Below are 20,549 nucleotides of genomic sequence, written 5' to 3' on the forward strand. Positions count from 1 at the left end.
TAGGACATGGTCATTCCTTGATGATTCTAGTTGATAGTAACATGGTGAGTAGCTATGATTTTGTAAGGTGCTCTGAAATATCACATCATATTAACTTCATAGTTGTTTATAGATTCCAGGGAAAAGGGGAAGATTTTGTTTATATTCAACAGAAAAACATTATTAGCAGTCTTTCACATTATTCCTTTTGCGTGATAAAGATCTAAATGACAGAACCCGTGCTTCCTTTACTAAGCATGTCATTAACACATATTGTGTGCTCAATACATCTATGTCAGATGCATGAAGAAACAGCAGAATGGGTGAATGAAGGCCTATTGATGAATTTCTTTACAGAAAACAAAACTGTATTGACAGTAGATTTGCAGACTTGCCTACCTCTGAAGTCTTTAATTTTTGAGAAATATGTTTTAAGATTCAGAAATCATTATTTATAGCTATAGCCAGATCTGAAATAATCCTATAGATTCATTTGCTATCATATTACTTAAAAAGGCTTTTTGATATTACTTTCTCAGCGTATTTGGGAAGAGCCGTGTTGAAGCCAGACTTCCTGGGTTTGAATTCTGGGTCTGTTTGTGACATGCTGAGTGGGCCTGGGCACGTTCCTCAGCCTTTGTGTGCTCCATTTCTTCCTGTACCCATCTCCCAGAATGACTGTGGGGATGAAAATGCCTTTAGGACATGGCAAGTGCTTCTAATAATGCATGGCTGATGCATAAGACGTCCTCCAGAGCTAATATCTTGGTTATTCAAATGGGTTTCTTTCTTAGAAGACTGAAGGAATACCTCCCAGATAGGTTGTATTGCCATAAAAGTTAGCTCTTCTGGAAAAGGACAGGTGCAAAAACACTGGTATAGTTTCCTATCATACAACGCAAGTAACTTTATGTTTTTCCTTTTCCTTGGATCTAACTAATGCTTTATTAATATTACTGATATATTTTCTGTGTCCTTTAATGCTGCTCTTATTTATTTCTGCATCCTTTATAGACAATTACTTGCCAATGCAAAGAGTTTATATGAAAAAGTTTAGGTATTGTTTGTATTTTTGAATATTTAATATTAGCCTGAAAAGAATCATTTGTTCTTTTAGGCCTGCAAGGAAAACACCGTATGAAAAGAAGAAGGTATAGTAAAAAAATGAACTTTCAAAAATATTATCCTTGTCAAAAATACTTTGTCAAAGGAATAGTGGTAAAATAGAAAATCTTCCTTTGTTGTAGAGAAGTTTACTTTGAACACATCATTCAGAAACACTGTTGATAAAGTTATGCTTTTGATAAAAATCTCTTCTTTTAAGAAATGTCTGTTTTTGTTTTGTACAGAGTTTTATCACCTCTGTACACTTGGTATATTTATGCATATTTTAAGGACATTGTGAAACAGTATTGTTTACGTGTAGGTCAAAGAACAAATTAATTACGTGAATGACCTGGATGACTTAACTCAGTCGTCTGAGACTGTTTCTGAGGATGGCGATGGGCTTTACTCTACGAATTCCCCGTTGGAAGTAGAACCTCTCAACGTGGGGCTTAAAGGTAGGACCGCAGTGTAAATGTTAACGGAAAGCCTGTCTGTGTGTCGAGGAGTGATATATGCACACCTTGTCAGTCTGCTCTAGAGCCAGGGATATGCTACAGTGCTGTGCATCCCAGAAGTTTGTTTTGCGTTAAAAGGGCATGAACGTGAGTGTATACTCTGAGCCACAGGCCTATGATCCTTCTCACTCACTGTACCTTCTGTTGACTCTTCTTTCCTGTGCCCGCACCCACGGTCAGGTCAGCATCATTTTCCTCCTAGAGTCTCTGAAATACTCTCAGGACTTCTTTCCCTGCCACTCCACCTGGCAGAACCTCGGTCTGCATAGCAACTGTAATTATTGCCTATTTGTAAACATTCAGGTCTCATCATGCTACCCCCTTGCTTCAAGCCCAACTGTTGCCTCTCTTTGCTGCGTGGTTAAAGGTCACAATTGTGTGGTTCCATCTGGTTTGAGTTTTCACCCTTCTTTCTACATGAATTCTAGAATCAGCTTGTCAGTTCCCTAAAATGTCTGCTGGTCTTAACATTTTCATTTTCTTTCAGTTCAAAATACTTTGTTATTTTCTCTTTTCATTACCTCTTTGATCCAAGGGTTATTTAGATCCGTGTGACTTAGTTTCCAAATATTGAGTTTTCCAGAGATCCTTCTGTGCTCTTGCTTCTCATGATGTGTTAGGTGCATCCAGAGGGGCCCTGGGGCTAGGGCTGATTATTTCCTGCCTTGGAGGCCAGACCTTGCTGACTACCCTGTTCATTCTGCTGGTACCTAGGAGTTTTTCCAGCCTGACTCATGAGAATAGATAGAATTCCTGGGACTGAGTGAGCACCAGTCACAGGTTCCTGTAGTCTTTTCAGATGGTTTCTCCCTGGTCTCAAGTGGTTTCTCCCACATGGGCACTGTTCATTCCTCTGCTGAATACCCGAGGGGCTCCTCCTCAGATCTCCAGGGTCCTTTTTCTCTCTGTCCCACTCTCTCCTCTCCCGGTTCTGATTTGTGATCTCTGCCCACTTTGGTTTCACCAGACTGTCAGCTTCATCACCTCCTGTCAGGGAGTCTGGCTGACTCAGCTTCTGTTCCTTCTCCCCGTGTTGGGGCCTAGAAATTCTCTCCAGGCGGTGAGCTGGGGCGTTCCTTAGGCTAACCTGGTGTGTTTCTGGGATCATTGTCCTTCACTCCCTGAAGTCCTTTGTCATGAAATCATTGTTTAATGTATTTTGTCAGTGTTGTTTTTGCTCGCTCCACTCAGGAAGGTAAATCAGTAGCTGTTCACTCTGTCTTGGTTAAAAACATATGGCAGCTGGAGACTGTCCACAGGGTTGCTCTTCCTACTCCACTTACTACTTCCTGCTCATCCTTCATTTCTCAGTGTGACAGCTCTTCCCCAGGGAAATCTTTCCTGGACCCAGTCTATGTCAAGTTCTGTTATGTGATCATAGAACTCTCTTTTCTTAGAGTATCTATCTGAGTTCATAATTATTTTATTTGTCTTTCTCTTCTACTAGACTTCAAGCTAAACAAGAGCCAGGGGCATCTGTTTTATCTGCAGAGCTTAGAATAATGTCTTCCAATTATAGACAATACTTGTTCAGTGCGTGGATGAGTGAACGTGAAAGGCACAGTCCTTTATACTCAAAAATTACTCACATAATTTTTTTTTTGTTTCTGTCTTTGTTTTCTTCATCATGCAGATTCTGTTGGCTTGTTGAAAATTCAGGATACAGTTCTTTCGCATGAAAGATTAGTAGGTTTTCAAAGAAGCCAAAGAAGCCATTGTGAACTACTTAGAGGAGAATTTTACAGAATGAAAAGTAAGGTTCGTGGGCTACAGAAAGAGCTGTCAGAAACCAAAGAAGTAAAGTCACAGTTAGAGCATCAGAAAGTGGAGTGGGAAAGAGAGCTCGGCAGCTTGAGGTACTGTACATCTTGCTTTTAAAGAAATACGTGAACTGTTGTTTCCTTTAATACTGCAGAGACGTAGACGTGTTATAAGGACTAACTTATCCTCTAGGATTTTACAGGGGAGAAAGTGTCACTAGTATTGTGGAGTGTGAACTTCTTGGAAATAATATGGCAGGTTCTTAACAGTGAATGCTTCCAATAATGTATGTTTTTCCAAATCATCATTTTCATGACCATAAAGAAGTCCACCATAATGGAAACCTTATTAATTATTTAGCAAATTGATTTTGGTTGTTTTTCACTTTTCTGTATTCTATTTAATACTGCAGGGAACACCTTTTCTATAAATTCATGTCTACCTTTCTAATTATTTAATAATATCGTATTATTTGGTTAAAGTATGAGAACTTAAAAAAGGTCTGTGATCTATATTTCTAAACTATTCTTAGGAAAGTTTATATTATTTTACATTCCCACCTGCAGATGTATAAAGTAGCCATTTTTCTCAAGAGAAAATGAAAACAATTGCTTTATTCCTAACCCTCTGTCTGCAAACAGTGACCATTATTAAGTGCTTTTCATTGTATTCCCCCACGTTTACTATTTTAAACATTGTGAAGAGGGAACAAAAGTTATTGCAGCAGTGAATAATCTCGTGATTTTCTAAGAAGAGCTTTAAATTTTGCAGAGTCACCTTAAAGCAAGAAGAAGAGAATAGAAGAAATGCCGATATGTTATGTGAAAAAATGATGGAGCATTTAAGAAGAAAAGAAGACGAATATAGTAAAGAAGTTGAAGTGAAACAGCAACTAGAACTCACTTTCCAAGCAGTAGAAGTAAAACTGAAGACTGAGAGAAATAATCTGAATCAGGTAGAGTAATCTTTGGTGAAAATTTCAAATTTCTAACACTATTTCATCAATATTATTTATAATACCCCCTTTTTAAAAAATACCATTTTATTTAGTGTCGTACCATTTATTTTGTGTCATTTTGTTTAGTGTTACAGGAAATTTTAGGTTAATTGTTAAAAACAAAAGAAAAGAAATTCAAAATTCCCAAAGTAACAAGGCTAGAAATAAGAATTGTATGATCCTGACATGCTGGGTGCACTTTTTCGAGCAGAGGGAGGAAGAGGTCACGTCAGTAGCTCACACAATAGATCCTGAGAAACCACAGGGTTGAGAATGGTGTAGAAACTGGAGGTTAAGCTCTCAGCCCACCTCAGGCAACAGATCCTTCTGCCTTGAGGGACTGTTGGTGAGTGAATAGGTCTAGAAGAGAAGGGGCACTGGGAGGGACCATCGTGCCTAATTTTACATCAAGTTGCCTCTGGCCTTCAGTCTGGCAGGTGGCTGAGGGTTGTGGACCCCCCTCCCTCTGTGCCAGTCAGCCCTCCAGGCCACATGTCCCATGAACAGCTCAGAGCTGGTTCCAGCTTTCCCAGCTGCGTTCTCCCTCACAGCAGAGTCTTTAAGGACAGGTGTTAACTGACATCCTCAAGAGGTGCAGGAATTTTTTTCCAGCAGTTGGTAGACACCAGACACTCTTGAAGTTGGTTGTCCTTCATTTTGCAGAGTTCTCAAGCGGCATCTCAGAGCAGAGGAATTTGCTCCCACACCGAAATCCCTCTCAAACATGGACTGGGTCCCATCCCCGAGGTCCTAGCAGTAGATCTCCCACAATGAAAAGCTCTCGGGAAGAGCTCGGGAAAGTAGTATTTGTAATTCAGATCCATTTGTCTAGAGCAGTCAGGTAGTGACATAGGATGGCCTCATCCAAGGAGAGGCCTTTAATATTTTCTATAGGAATTGATCTCAAATCTTTTGTGACTATCTCAGAGGAGCCAGGACCCTGATTGTGGTTTAGGCAAGGAAGACCATGTGTGGTCTCCCATCGACTGCGCTACCCGACCAAGTCCCTCTGCTCTGGAGTGAACGTATCTATCCCTCCATGCACGTCGTCACCTTCAGTGTCTGAATCAGAGTCCGTTCTTGGCTCCACTGTCATTTCTTTAATATCCTGTCAACGACCTTTTCACATCATTTACTGGTTTTCATTTTGTAAAAACTGCGACATCAGTTGTAAAAACACTTTTGAACACTTTAAAAAGTTGTTTCTTTAGAACAACTTATAAAAGTGCCCCCCTAACCCCCCACACACACCAAGGCGGGGGCGGGGGGGAAACTCTTGCTACTAATAATAGATATTCTGGGTTTTGGTAATGATTTCACTTCCTCGATTGATCATTAGGTTAGTTTCTCACTTCCCTGATGGTAAGGAGGAAACTATAGGCAGTTCAGAGACCACATTTTGTGTGTCATTCTTCTGCTTGTGAGAACATGAGCACTCTGCTCTGTGAGTGTCCTGTTTCAGTACAGGAAACTTTTGAAAACAGTGATAGATATGGCATAACATATATTTAGTGATAGTTATTAAGTGTTTTTCATTGTATTTTCCCCGTCTTACTATTTTAGACATTATGGAGAGATAATGAAAGTTATTGCTGCAACAAATAATCTCATAGTTTTCTAAGAGCTTTCTAAATTTTACCTTATTTACCATTAGTGTATGTACCATGAATGAAATAGGAAGCTTATTTTGTATTGATATGTTTGTACTAGAGACATGTGGTTTGATGTAAGAAGACTAGAAGAGTCCAAAGACCTGGCGAAAAGGCTGCAGCTTACTCATATTTTTAACTTTTTCCTTTCCAGAATCATTATAGCTAATGAGTTAATTAATGTTTGTAGAAGTGCTTAATACAGTTGTCAATAGGTGTAATTCTTGTAATTGCCTATTAAAATGTTAGAAGGTAGCATATTCTCAAGGAAAAACTTTTTGTACAAAATGTAGTCTATTTATACAGAGTTAAGGCTCTTACTGTGAAGTAGATGTATAGGAGGTATCAGATGCAGTGTTTATAAACCTAGCAAGTGGTGGTGTTTATTGAATTATAGTTGATTAACAATATTCTGTTAGTTTCAGGTATACAGCACAGTGATTCAGATATATATGTACATGTGTGCGTGTATATTATATAAATGGGGCTTCCCTGCTGGCTCAGACTGTAAAGAATCTGCCTACAATGCAGGAGACCTGGGTTCAATCCTTGGGTTGGGAAGATCCCCTGGAGAAGATGGAGAAGGCAATGGCACCCCGCTCCAGTACTCTTGCCTGGAAAATCCCAAGGGCAGAAGAGCCTGGTAGGCTGCAGTCCATGGGGTCGCTAAGAGTCAGACACAACTGAGCGACTTCACTTTCACTTTTCACTTTCACGCATTGGAGAAGGAAATGGCAACCCACTCCAGTGCTCTTGCCTGGAGAATCCCAGGGACGACGGAGTCTGGTGGGCTGCCATCTATGGGGTCACAGAGTCAGACACAACTGAAGTGACTTAGCAGCGGCAGCGGCAGCCTGGAGAAGGAAATGGCTACCCACTCCAGTATTCTTGCCTGGGAAATTCCATGGACAGAGGAGCCTGGCAGGCTATATAGTCTACAAGGTCGCAAAGACTCAGACATGACTCAGTGACTAATACACATACACACTCACTCACACACACGCTCACATGTACACACATATTCCGTTTCAGATTCTTCTTGCAGCATATTAAGTGTAGTTCCTTATGTTGTACAGCAGATCTCTGTTGGTTATTTTATATCTACTAGTGTGTATATGCTAATCCCAACATCCTAATATATCCCTCTCCTACCCCGCTTTCCCCTGTGGTCACCATAAGTTTGGTTTCTGTGTCTATGAGTCTCTTTCTGTTGTGTGAATAAGTTCATTTTAGAGTCTACATATAAGCAGTGTGATATAATACTTGGCTTTGTCTGACTTACATCACTTAGGGTGATAAAGTCTGGGTCCATGCCTGTTGCTGCAAATAGCATTATTCCATTCTTTTTTATGGCGTACTAGTTTTCCATTATATAAATATTCCACGTCAGATGCAATTTTTAAGTGTAATCAGGTCTATGAATCTTTTATTTGAAGCCTTCTGGGTTTGTTGTAGTTCAGAGAGAAGCCTTTCCAGTTCTGAGCTTCTTGAAAAGTCTCTTGGGATTTCTTTTTGACTTTCGTGGATTCGTTGTCTTCCATTAAATTTTTGAACCTTTGGGAATTTATGCTGGTGTAAAGTCTGAGGATTGTATTGAACCTTATTTGTTCCTGTTGGAGACACACTTGGTGCAGTCTTTTCATTGTGTAAACATACAAGTTAGTCTTTCATTTCAGAGGAAATCATGGAATGTCACTTTACTGAGTACTAGCTAAACATCTCCTTTGTTTCACTTAGGTTTCTGATAGTTGTGAAAAAGCAAAAGACCTGTTGCGCAAAAACCACATGCTGCAGGAGGAAATTGCCATGCTAAGACTGGAGAGAGACGTGCTGAAAAATCAGCACCGGGAAAAGGAAGAGAACTATTTTGAGGACATTGAAATTCTCAAAGTAAAGAATGATGACCTTCAAAAGACAATAAAACTGGATGAGGAAATGTTAACAAAGACTGTATCCCACTATACAGGCCAGCTTAATGCTCTGACAGCTGAGAATGCAATGCTAAACTCTAAGCTGGAGAAGGAAAAAGAAAGCAAACAAAGACTGGAAACGGAAGTGGAATCCTACCGTTCCAGACTGGCTGCTGCCTTACACAATCGTGATCAAGGTCAGACATCAAAAAGAGACCTGGAACTTGCCTTTGGGAGAGCAAGAGACGAGTGGTTATGCTTGCAGGACAAAATGAAGTCCGATGTGGCTAATCTAAAAGATAACAACGAGATGCTTTCCCAGCAACTATCTACAGTGGAAAGTAAATTCAATAAGCTGAAAATCAAGCTGCATCACACGAGAGATGATCTTAGAGAAAAGACTTTGATGTTAGAACATGTCCAGAGAGACCTAAACCAAGCAGAGGGTCAAAAGCAGGAAATTGAACACGTGTATCGGAACCAACAAGGCAGAGTGAATACATACCTTGGAAAGCAGGAATCCTTAGAGGAGAGATTATTTCAACTCCAGAGTGAAAACATGTTGCTCCGACAGCAACTGGACAATGCACGAAACAGAGCCGACAGTAGAGAGAAGACGGTCATTAGCATCCAAGACCAGTTTCAGCAGATCGTGAGAGAACTTCAGGCCGAACGTGAGAAACAAGGTCTGATGCTGGAGGAACGAAACAAGGAGTTAGTCAAGGAATGTAATCATTTAAAAGAGAGAATGTGTCAGTACGAAAATGAGAAAGCAGAAGGAGAAGTGAGTATCCAGAAGGAGAAGTATCTCAGATTTCCTGAAAGAAAGTTCAAAGTGATTCTTGATTCTGGCTAAATGTTGAATCTAGTTGAATATAAAAAATACACAGGCTGTGAATCTATGGTCTCTAAACCAGCCTAAAAGCATACCTTGTATCCAGCAAATAAAAATTAGACTGAAGAAATCCTTTACTTTGAATAGGGACATTGTGTCATTTGTGAAATGCTAAGAGATTTAGTTCTAAATTGTTAACGTAGACAGGTACTAGTAATCTACTCTTTATTAAGGTAATAATTTTAATCTTTATGTTACCACATTTCAGTATCATGATGAAGCAGATAAATGAAATGCTCAAACCTGAAATGAATATTTTGAAATGAAGCTTCAGTTACCTGGATTATCTTGATAGTCAATTCCAGGTTTCCCAGAGGCTATATTTTGTATACCGTACTTTGGCTTCAGTAGCTTCTCATAGCTTTTTGTTATATTTGTTGGTACAATTTTATTTTTTATTCATGTCAGTTTGAGTTAATACGGGAAACATTTTAGCCTTGAATCATTTGTTCTTAAAGCCTCTCAACTCTTCAAATGCATCTACTTATCATTAAATCGTAATTTGGGACTCAGATGGTGAACTTTAGCAAAACTATTCTTGATTTAATCTTCCCACTGCTGTTTATGATTTACTTAACATTTTTACAAACAATTTGCTCATAATTCTCATTTTAAGTATCAATTACTATCATTTGAATACAAGCTTGTCGTCTAAAAATGAAGGACGGCAGGATTCATGAGCAGCAGGAATGGACTGAGTCAGGGAGAGGGTTGTAGGAGCTGCGGTCTGGAGGCAGGTGGAGGCCAGGTTGTCGAGGCTCCTTGAAGGCCATGGGAGCAACCTCATTTTTTAAATTTCATTTTTCTTTTATATTGGAATATGATTGATTTACAATTTTGTGTTAGTTTCAGATGTACAGGAAACTGATTCAGTTATACACGTATCCATTCTTTTTCAGTTCCTTTTCCCAGGTAGGTGACTACAGAATACTGAGTAGAGTTCCCTGTGTTCTCCAGTAGGTCCTTACGGTTAGCCAAGGGCAAAGGTGGGGAGGAGGGATAAATTAGGAGTTTGGGATTAACATAGACACCCTACTAGGTATAAAAGAGATAAGCAACAAGGGAATGGCCCCATTTTTCTGCTGAGGTGGGAATCTATTGGAAAGATCTGAGCACTGGTTGGAATCTGTGAAGATCTCTGAGTTAATCAAAGCTTCTAGTAAAAAAGGAAAATGTTTCCACAGTGCGGAATTTTCCACCACTTGTCCCACCTTCACGCTCATTTCTTTCTGGACGTGAGGTGGTGACGCTCTGCAGATTTATTGGGAGGGGCAGGGCGTGGACAGTGGGGCCGAATCCTTTGAGTAACTTAACGTCAGGAAGGCTGGAGGGTGGCCCCTTCTGTGTCTGTAACTAGATTCAGTGAGGAGGGAAAAGAAGGTGAGTTGCTGTCTGTGGCGATAGTTTTCAAAGTCCATATGTTGGAGTTATCTGTTATTAACATAACATAATAGTAAAGTGATTTGATAAACTCAGTGACAGAGCATCTTATTAGGCAGTGGTGAGACAACTTCAACAAGAACTGGATGACGCTGTAAAAAAGCAGTCTATGTCGGAGGCTTCACTGAGGCTCACATCACGTTATTGTCCTAAGTTAGAAGCTGAGGCTCAGGATTTGAAGAACAATTGTAAACTACTACAACCACATCAAGTCACAAGTCAGGTATGTTTGAAATTGAACGTGTTAACAGTTAATATGTAGGATAAAGTGTTTTAGGACACTCATTTTCATGGTCAGCTTTCTTCTGTAATTTTGTTAGAAGTAACTTACTACAATTTTCTTATTATCTTTATAATGCATTCATTTCTTAAACTCAGACTTTCATCCTGCCATTTGCATTATGTTGTTTTTTTCTTATATTATTTACCCTTAGGAAGGTTGAGAATTGTGCCTCATTATACACACAAGTTGAGAGCCTTTTTTTTCTTTGAAACAATACTTTTTAAAGTGATAACTGTATTACCATGATGAGGCAAGCCAGATTAAAGTCATTAATTTAATGGAACGTTCAGAATATTATCATTTCTCATCTTTCCTTTTGTGAATGGCTGTAGAATTCTGTCTATATTTATTTCATGGATTTCAGAATAACTTCTGCATAAAAGGTATTATATAAGCCAGGTGAAGTTTAGGCATTGCCTTCTTTCCTTTTCATTTTAAGTATATTGTAAAAGCATGGAGGTATTCAGATGGTGTAGAATATGTACATCCAAACTAGAGAATTAAGAAGATTATCTGGATCCTGCATTGGACTGGATTTTTTTAAAAGCTATTGAGATATAACTGACGTATCATAGAATTCACCCGCTCAACATGTGTAGTTCAGTATCTCTTAGAGAGGTGTAACCAGTGACTACAGTCAATTTTAGAGCATTTCCATCACCCGCTAAAAGAAACCCTGCATCCCTTAGCCGCCACCCATGGCCTCCCATCTCCCTCAGTCCCAGGCAACCCCCAGTCTAATGTCTGTCTCTCTAGACATGCCTGTCCTCGGTATTTTATATAAATGGAATCATGCAGTATGCTCCTTTGGGATTAGCTTTGCTCATCTGATGTCATGTTTTCACAGTTCATCCATGTGATAACAAGTATCAGTTCTTCTGTTTCTGTTGGTTGTCACAGTAAGCTAAGCCATGTATCCATCATCACTAGATGGAGCTTTGGGTTGTTTCCGCTTTGGGGCTATTAATAATGCTGTTGTGGACACTGATTTCCATGATTCTGTGTGCACATGTTTTTATTTCCCTGTGGTTGGATCTTATCCTCAGAGTTAGCTGGCTGATTTCACCTTTCCTTGGCCCTTGCTCAGACTGTCCTTTCTGTCTTTACAGTTTCTTTTCCTCTTGGGTAGTCCTTCATTATTTCAGACCTGGCGCCGTCTCTCCTCCTTCATGGAGCTTTCCTGACTATCCAGCTCTTTGAGCCTTTCACATCAGCGCTTGTTACCTAGGCTCTGAGGAACAGTTTAGCCCCTGATTTTACACTATTGACATTTCTTCCATGAGGGGGGATTCTTGGCTAAGTATACATTGGTGTAACAGGGAATATTTATTGATGTGCATAGCACTTGTCTTGCATAAATGGACAGTAACAAAGGATTACAAGAATGAGGCATTTTTTGTTGTTGCTGTTCAGAAGAATGTGTGGATCATCTCTGTAAACTGTTAGGAAATGGGATTTCTTTAACTTTGCAAATAATTCTGTTTGGAATGCAATTCAAATTAGCAAAACGTCTTTGTACTTCAGAAAAAGGCTTATGGGATTAGAATCCATATTTACAAGATTTATTAATTAGAGTCTTATTCTCATAGTCTTCTTTTGGAAGGGATTTATTAACTTAGCCCTGCGAAGTCACTTCAGTCGTGTCCGACTCTGTGCGACCCCATAGACGGCAGCCCACCAGGCTCCCCCGTCCCTGGGATTCTCCAGGCAATAACACTGGAGTGGGTTGCCATTTCCTTCTCCAATGCATGACAGTACAGTATCCCTCAAACTTCTTTAAAATCCTGGGACATTAAGATGGGGGGAGGAGTAAGAGACATTCTACTAAGAGGTGACTTGTAGTCATTTTATGGAGGAAAGATAGAAAAATATTATTGTAGGACCATAAAAGAGTGTAAAACCAAGTGCAATTGTTGTGTGACAAAGATGACAGTGAAGAACATATTTTGTGACTCTTGGTGGTGAGAACATATTTCTTGATTCTCTGAGTAATCCCTGGTCCTACATTCTACAATACAGATACCATCGTATTTATTTCATCCTGGGTTTGAGTTAGGCTGTGCTCAGTCCACTTTCTTCACTAGCAAACACTATCTTTATATTCTTGAAGACTGATGATTTTCCAGCAGAGCTGGAAACTGCATCTTCAAAAGGTCTGTACCTGGATGCAAAAAATCAAGTTTTTCAACAGGAGTTATTATCTATGAAACTAGTGCAAAAGAAATGTAAAAAACTAGAGAGAAGAGAAAGAAGTTGGAGCAAGAAGTAGTGACCCTCAGAAGTCATACAGAAGTGAATATGATAGAACACGGTCAAGTAGAGCAATATCAACAGGAGAGTGAAGAAAGAGCGAGACAGGATCTCGTAGAGAAATTAAGAGAAGTCACCATGTTTTGCAGATTACTTTGTTGGTCTGTCCTGTGCTTGAGTTCACTCTCCCTGCACAGTACATTTTGGATGTATGCAGCGTAGGTGTTTCCTCTGCCTCCCTTAGAGCAGTTAGTTTTGTAGATTTCTGGAAGGAAGGGGGGCGCCTGTTTTCCCTTTAAATATTTCCGTTTCCATCACAGTTATCACTAAATTGACCTTTCAGAATGATTCTCACTAGAGAATCCTTTTACTTATAAGACCAATTGGTAAAAAACAAGACCATTAGGAAGAAAAGAAAATATTGTGGTTTAGAACTGGTACCATCCTCTTGAATTATTATCTTGTTCAATTTTTAAAATTTTAAGTTGATCCTCTTATTCTTTGAATTATCAGATTATATAAGTACTACTGTAACAGTGATTCCACATTAATTTTATAATTCAGATTTAATTCACTTCACATTAACAATAATTGTTTTAAACTTCCGCTCTCTCTCTCTTTTTTTTTTTTTTTTCACCTTTGAAATCGCTCTCTGAATCACTGACTCAAAACTAAAGGGAATAAATGTAATTTTCCAGGTTAATGATTATTTTAAAAATGTTATCTTTTTCAATTTGCCTTAGACACAAGCTGGATTTCAACAGATGGAAGTCAGAATTAAAGACTTGGAATCTGAATTCTCCAAAATGAAAAGTTTGCAAGAAGATTCTAATAAAGCAGAGTTGGAAAAATATAAGCAACTCTACCTAGTAGAATGTGAACTTATAAAGTCATTGGAAGATAAACTAGACAAGTAAGTCAAAACACAGAATCACAGAAACGAAATTTAGTTCATTGATTTGTCTCTAAAGCCTAATTTTTATAGAGTGGGGCATGAGATTCGTAGGAAGGGAAAGCTAACTAGCTGGCCACTGCTAAGGGGGCGCCCTAAGACCGACTGTTAGCACTGTGTCAAGGCTTCCCACACTTAACTTCCCACTTCCCAAACATAAAGGCGTGTTTATGAAACAGGGGAAATGAACACATGGGTTAGAGGCAGGGTAAGTCACAAAGTGGCTAAAAGTAATGTAGTGACCCGACTGAGGGGTGTGGAGGATGGAAAGGGCAGATCCCACCGGCAGTGCCCAGTCCAGGCTTCCCCACTATCTGAAAGCAGAGCACTCCTAGGAAGCCTTTCAAAAGCCAAAGCAGCATAAAGCAAAGAAGCAGGGACCTGAGGACACATTCTGCTAGTCGATACATGAAATGAATATGCACAAGTGAAGCACAGGTGCTCCCAGACGGGGCTTAGGGCTGTGGCGACTTGATGCTGAGATGTGGGGTGTGGCTTCCCGGGAAGGAGGTCAGTGGGGCCAGTCTCCCTGCCTGGGGAGCGCGATGCCTCTCACTGTAAAACGTACACTGAACACTGTTTAGAGTTTTGGCTTTTTAAATGAGACCAGAAATTGTCTTCAGATTTTTTTATTTTTTTGATCATCAAAAACAGGTACTGACATAGGCCCTTCGGAGAAGTGAAGTAACATAAAGTGAACTTTGGAAAAGCAGGGGATACTTGTAATTGTTCCTGGGGCTGTTTTAGCTCTTTTCAGCCTTAGCCTTTGACTTTCTTGTCCTCCCTTGAGATTGTGGCTCTAGGTGATTCCTCAGAGCCAAAAGCTGAATTTCTCTGAGGTCATGAGTGAAACATGTATACAAGGGTGGTGAAAGGAAGCACTTGAACGTGGCTTTGTGGCATGGGGTGTTTCTTCATCCCTGAACTGTTTCCTGGAGGCAGGTTTGTCCCAGAGGCAGCAGGTGTCCGTGTGAGGCCACCTCCCTTTCTCTCTGATGCCCTTTCTCTCCTCTCCCAACTGTGCCTTGTTACTTGAGGAGCCCCAGACACATGTGTACTTCTTTAGAGCAAGATTACAACTGTTATTGTTTACAGGAGGTCTGCTCTGTGTTTTCAGTGTTCAAATAATTTAATGGGAATTCCATTTACTATATGGCAACTTAAAAAATGCAGATAATTTATGAAAACATGAATGAAATTGGTGTTTTCCATCTTACCCAGGACTCATCAGAGGCTGGCAGTGGTCAGCGCCAAACTTCAGGTGGAGAAGCAGCAGAACAGATCTTTCTTCAACACTGTTAGCATGAGGCCAGTCCTGGAGCCCCCTTGTGTTGGAAGTTTCAATAATCCTTTAGTGCTCAACGGAAATCTTACTCCAAGAGCAAACTTAAGGTTTTCTACCTCAATTCCACGCCCTTCGAATAATAGCATGGAGACTTACTTGACCAAGGTTAGTTCTATTATCTTTTTTCCACTGGGTTTCAGATTTCTGATATTAATGATCCTTGTTTGTAATTTGGTGAACTTCTGAGTTATTTATTTGACTTATGCACACTAAGTAAAAGCTGTCATTAACTGTGCTAATCAAGGAAACATTTAATGATTTTTTTGGTCCTAAATCTCTCATTTTTAAGAGATACTTTTTAAATTTCTTGAAAAGCTGCATTGAAATTCTACTTTAGAAATGAAATCTTATTGCCTAGTAACTGAAAGTATACTTTAAAATGTTTGACTTTCTAATTGATTTCACTTTGGCAGTGGTTCATAATCATTTCTGAGCTTTGCTGCACCCACCGAAGTTTATCTACCCCTAAGCATAAGTGAAAAGGCAATGGTACCCCACTCCAGTACTCTTGCCTGGAAAATCCCATGGACAGAGGAGCCTGGTAGGCTGCCGTCCATGGGGTCGAGAAGAGTCAGACATGACTGAGCGACTTCCCTTTCACTTTTCACTTTCATGCATTGGAGAAGGAAATGGCAACCCACACCAGTGTTCTTGCCTGGAGAATCCCAGGGACGGGGGAGCCTGGTGGGCTGCCATCTATGGGGTCGCACAGAGTCGGACACGACTGAAGCGACTTAGCAGCAGCAAACATAAGTGAATCACTGGCATCTAAACACTAACCACATATGGATGTTTTTTTATTTGAAAGAATCCTAGATAAATCCTTTTTATGAATTAAACAAACTTGTAATACTAAATCAAAAGATTAATTTCTGGTTTTAGGTTAACATCTTTTGTTATTTTCTTGTACAAGAGTATGTCTTTAATTGCTATTTTACTTATAGAATTTTGATTTAAATTTCTAAAAACTATCGTGCTGAGCAGTTGTAGAATGATTCTAAATTTGTAGTTAATGCAAACATTTAAAAATTATAAATGAAGCTCACTTTATCTCTATCTTGACATCATCTGGATGGATGGTATCTAGGATAGCAATGATGGGGAGTCTTTAAATTGCAACCAGTTTTCATTGTGTAATCATTGTGGTTAAAATATCCATTTCAGTCAGTGCACACGGGTTTATCGTTTTGATGGTGTTTTCGTGATGTTGGTGATGCAGAGAAAAGTAGCCCTTGCTAAATGCAATCTCAACCTCTTTTCTCATTTGGCTTCTTGCCATCATCGAAGAGCAACCTAAAGTTTCTTCGACAGCACTGCGGCTATGTTGGGTCTTAGTACTTGAGAGCCGTGAAATTGGAGGATGTGCTTTAGCTGTGCAGTCACAGCGGGCCTCTAAACACTTCATCCCAAGTCAGATACTTCCCCATGCAGGCCTATTGACCCCCGTCCCAGACATAGGCAGCCTACTGCACACCCAAGTTCACAGTACTGTGGGCACTGACATCTTTTCAAAGAAGAGATTTGGAACCAAGCAAGCACTTCTTAGTTCCTTGTCCCAAACTCACCTGTTAGATAAATCTCCTCTCTTCTCATATGGAGGGTAGGAGTATAAGTCTTCACCTTGAAACTTCAGGCTGAGGAAATGAAGTTCAACTGTAATTTCTGACCAGATTTAGATTATAATTGAGATTACACTCATGCTTTTTGTATAAACTAATGATGACAGCTTGGATAGAAGTATGCTAGACAGTAAAGACGGATAAGGCGATGGCACCCCACTCCAGTACTCTTGCCTGGAAAATCCCATGGACGGAGGAGCCTGGTAGGCTGCAGTCCATGGAGTCGAGAAGAGTCGGACATGACTGAGCAACTTCACTTTCACTTTTCACTTTCATGCATTGGAGAAGGAAATGGCAACCCACTCCAGTGTTCTTGCCTGGAGAATGCCAGGGAGTGGGGAGCCTGGTGGGCTGCCCTCTATGGAGTCGCATAGAGTTGGACATGACTGAAGTGACTTAGCAGCAGCAGCAGCAGCAGACAGTAAAGAGAGATCTGTTGCGTGTTTTAAATTTTGTTCTAAATAACCCAAAATGTGGATAATTCATTGTTGACTGATTTTAGTTAACCAGGTTTTATCTGGAGAAAATGAACATCCTTTTAAGGACGAATCTCTTCAGTTTTGGCCTGCTTGATTCAAATAAAGATTTTTTCCTTCAAGTTCTCTGTCCTGTTTTTAAAAATATTTATCTTTTCTAAATTAACTATATCAACTGCTACAAATAGGAGTTTGATATTGATTTATTCTTATTTATGCATTTAAAGTGCATAATTTAGTTAGAAAGTCATGTCATGCCACAAGCATTGTTCAATTATATAGGAAGGATTTATATATTCATTTTGTCTATGTTATAGTTAAAAATCTATGTGTTTTTTCTTTACCTGAGAAAGTAGCTGGCCCAGGACTCAGTAAGAATGCCATTGGCTTCGTTACTTCTTTTGTAGAGTTAGGAACTTTGAGTAAATCAATGAGTCTCATACCTTACAAAAGTTTTTCTGCAAAGATGATTTGGGAGAATGGCATTGAAACATGAATAATATCATATATGAAATGAGTCGCCAGTCCAGGTTTGATGCGCGATACTGGATGCTTGGGGCTGGTGCACTGGGACGACCCAGAGGGATGGTACGTGGAAGGGGGAAGGAGGAGGGTTCAGGATAGGGAACACGTGTATACCTGTGGCGGATGCATGTTGATATATGGCAAAACCAGTACAATATTGTAAAGTTAAAAATAAAATAAAATATATTAAAAAAAAAAAAAGAAAACAACCTTTCTTCTAAAAAAAACTTCTGCGTGGAACCGTGTTACATAAAGTGGAGACAAGTATAGAACCGTTTAGCTCAAGAGTGGGCAGAGCCCCTGCAGCTGGGACTTCTCTGTTCCTCAACCCTGCAGCGACCCCTGGGGGACCTTCCCCTTCTGTGGGACGTAGTTCGGAAACTAACACTGATGAGAGAATCCTTCTCGCTAAATGTCTTCAGAATTAAGTCTTGCTGGCACGTTGTTTTCTTGTATATAATTTTCTCACCTTTCTTTGTTTTTGTAAAATGGAAAAGTTTAAAGAAAATCACAGATGTGTTCTCCTTATTAACATTCGACTCAAACTACTTCCTCTATTTGAACAGGATCCTCACCTAGAAATCAAAATAAAGTCTCGGAAGTACATATTTAGGCCAGGAGCTTTTAGGGGAGAAGATAGTAATCTTGTGGGTCATTCTGAGGATTATGGGTCATTCCCTAATTCTTTGAAATTATGTGTACTTGATAGACTGATATTTATTGTACTTTTTATCAGATTAATCTAAATAGCATTCCATATATATGTTCTGTGTTATCTATAAGCAGAATAAGTAGGAATTCATTTTCTTTTATTTGTGTGATTTTTTTTCTACTGAGGTAGTCTTCAGGTTAGGTCTAGTCTCTAAAAGTATTATTTAAAAGTCACATTTAATAAGTTATAAACATATAACTTGTTTATCTTAAAGATAAATATTTGACTTATTTCAGATGCGGCGGGAGTTGGACAGGAGTATAGCTAGAGCACTAAGAGAAGGTATGTTGCCAAAATGTATGAATTAAATTTAGACATTGATTTCTGAAATACACTGTAAACAATAAATGGCGTCTCTTTCCATTGTTTGGATAACAGATGCTGTGTTAAATATTGTTTTATATACATAGCTAATGAAAAATGTGAAAGCGTGAGCAGTCATAGTGAAAAATATCCTTCTTCATTTATTCATCATGTACCATAGCTTGAGAAACAGTCTCTGAAGGTCTGTGTATTTCTTTTTATTTCTAGCTGTATCCTTCTTCTACTTCCTCCATCCCTGTGGAGCTGTCTTCCTACACCCTGACACGATTCTCAGAAAACGTGCCGCTCATCAGCCTCTCAAGTGTCTGGTAGTGGTTAAGGCTAGGAAACCCAGACTCGAGCAGTCACGTTTGTGTAGCTGTCACTTGGTGGTGACTTTAAAATTTCTCTGTCACTAGATACGTCACCAGTTTATCTTTTACCCTCGGGAGATGCTCCAAACACCCACGTCAGTTTGGGTCCTGCCAAAGTAGTTGGCCTTATCTCTCTACCAGCTTACTCTGCCACTTAGCTCTGCATCTAACCAGCCAGACTGTGTAGGATCCCACAGATTCGCTTGCTCACCTCCGGTCTCTGTACGGGCTTCTCCCCTCCGTCTCTTGCACTTTTTCCCGTCCTTCAGGTAGCTACATACATATCACCTCCACCAGAAAGCTGGCAGTATTGACACAAAGCTGGCTTCCCCTCCTGAGTGTTCCTTGTGCCGTCTTTTATATCTTAGTATTTGTGACTCTGTATGGAAATTGCCTGTTTGTCTGTTTTTCCAGTTTGGGGCATATCATTTTTCAGGGTGGACTGGGTCACCTTCATCTTGTAATTCCAGTGCTTGTCACAGAACCTTTGCATGAATACATGAGTATTCATCATTTCACTCAATTGCATGACTACATGAATGAAGAATGAGAAAACCAGGAGCTCTGATACTCAGCCCCACCTGTGACCATAAGCAGATTAGAAAATTGTACTCTTGATTAGTATTTTGTGTTGTGTCATCTATAGATATATTTCATTTTTCAGAATACTAGGAAAGGTCTCAGGTTTTTTTTTTTGTTTGTTTGTTTACTAATCTTAGTTAACCCAAATGTTTTAGGTAAAGAATATAATTCTTTCCTTTTTTTTCAGTTGATCCTCAGTTTGCATCTGATGCCTTTAGAATGTCTTCTCAAAGATCTACAGATGGGTCAAATGTGTGTGATGACCTACTTTTGTAAACAGAAGAACAAGATACACAGATTTGGAAGGAAAAATACATGATTCAGAAAGATAAATAGTAAAAGTTTCTCTACTGGGCCATTTCCATGCCATTTCGTTGTTTCCCATTAAACATGATGAGAAAATCTTTATTAAAGGAAAATATTTTTGTATTATGTGTGTATGATGAAAATTTATATAGCATTTTAAGTGATGTTTCTCTGCATCTAACTTACTTTTTAGCAGATTTAAGCATCAGCACTGTTGAGTTTTCCATATTCTAAGTGATAGTGTTAGTCACTCAATCGTGTCTGACTCTGAGACCCCATGGACTGTAGCCCACCAGGTTCCTCTGTCCATGGAATTCTCCAGGCAAGAATACTGGAGTGGGGAGCCATTCCCTTCTCCAGGGGATCTTCCAGACCCTGAGATCAAACTCGGGTCACGTGCATTGCAGGTGGATTCTTTACCATTTGTGCCACCAGGGATGCCCTTTACAAACTCACGCTGAGCCCTAATACCAGCTGTTTAAACAGCACCCAAAGAGCCAGACTTGTCTTTAATTTTTAGTGGTGTTGATTGATAGCTTTTTTATATTTTCCAGTTTTTATCACTATAT

At 39.6% G+C, this 20,549-nt stretch overlaps 1 protein-coding gene across 4 annotated transcripts in view; it reads left to right on the forward strand.

Annotated features, from left to right (window-relative positions):
• Nucleotides 1–20,103, forward strand: part of LOC113903687 (ankyrin repeat domain-containing protein 26-like) — a 37,479-nt gene extending 17,376 nt beyond the window's left edge. For 3 of the 4 annotated variants that reach the window (XM_027560243.1, XM_027560244.1, XM_027560245.1), the window contains 10 exons: nucleotides 1,097–1,130; nucleotides 1,406–1,541; nucleotides 3,235–3,457; nucleotides 4,134–4,317; nucleotides 7,746–8,702; nucleotides 10,309–10,476; nucleotides 13,530–13,699; nucleotides 14,960–15,188; nucleotides 18,652–18,697; nucleotides 18,947–19,206. In XM_027560243.1, coding sequence (XP_027416044.1) covers nucleotides 1,097–1,130; nucleotides 1,406–1,541; nucleotides 3,235–3,457; nucleotides 4,134–4,317; nucleotides 7,746–8,702; nucleotides 10,309–10,476; nucleotides 13,530–13,699; nucleotides 14,960–15,188; nucleotides 18,652–18,697; nucleotides 18,947–19,137 — 2,338 coding nt within the window. In that variant the 3' untranslated portion in view covers nucleotides 19,138–19,206. Of the gene's footprint in view, nucleotides 1–1,096; nucleotides 1,131–1,405; nucleotides 1,542–3,234; nucleotides 3,458–4,133; nucleotides 4,318–7,745; nucleotides 8,703–10,308; nucleotides 10,477–13,529; nucleotides 13,700–14,959; nucleotides 15,189–18,651; nucleotides 18,698–18,946; nucleotides 19,207–19,861 lie in introns of those variants that run through there. The other variant, XM_027560246.1, reaches the window with a different exon arrangement.
• Nucleotides 20,104–20,549: the final 446 nt, after the last annotated feature.

The sequence above is a fragment of the Bos indicus x Bos taurus genome, chromosome 13, assembly GCF_003369695.1.
Source record: "Bos indicus x Bos taurus breed Angus x Brahman F1 hybrid chromosome 13, Bos_hybrid_MaternalHap_v2.0, whole genome shotgun sequence".
Lineage (NCBI taxonomy): Eukaryota > Metazoa > Chordata > Mammalia > Artiodactyla > Bovidae > Bos > Bos indicus x Bos taurus.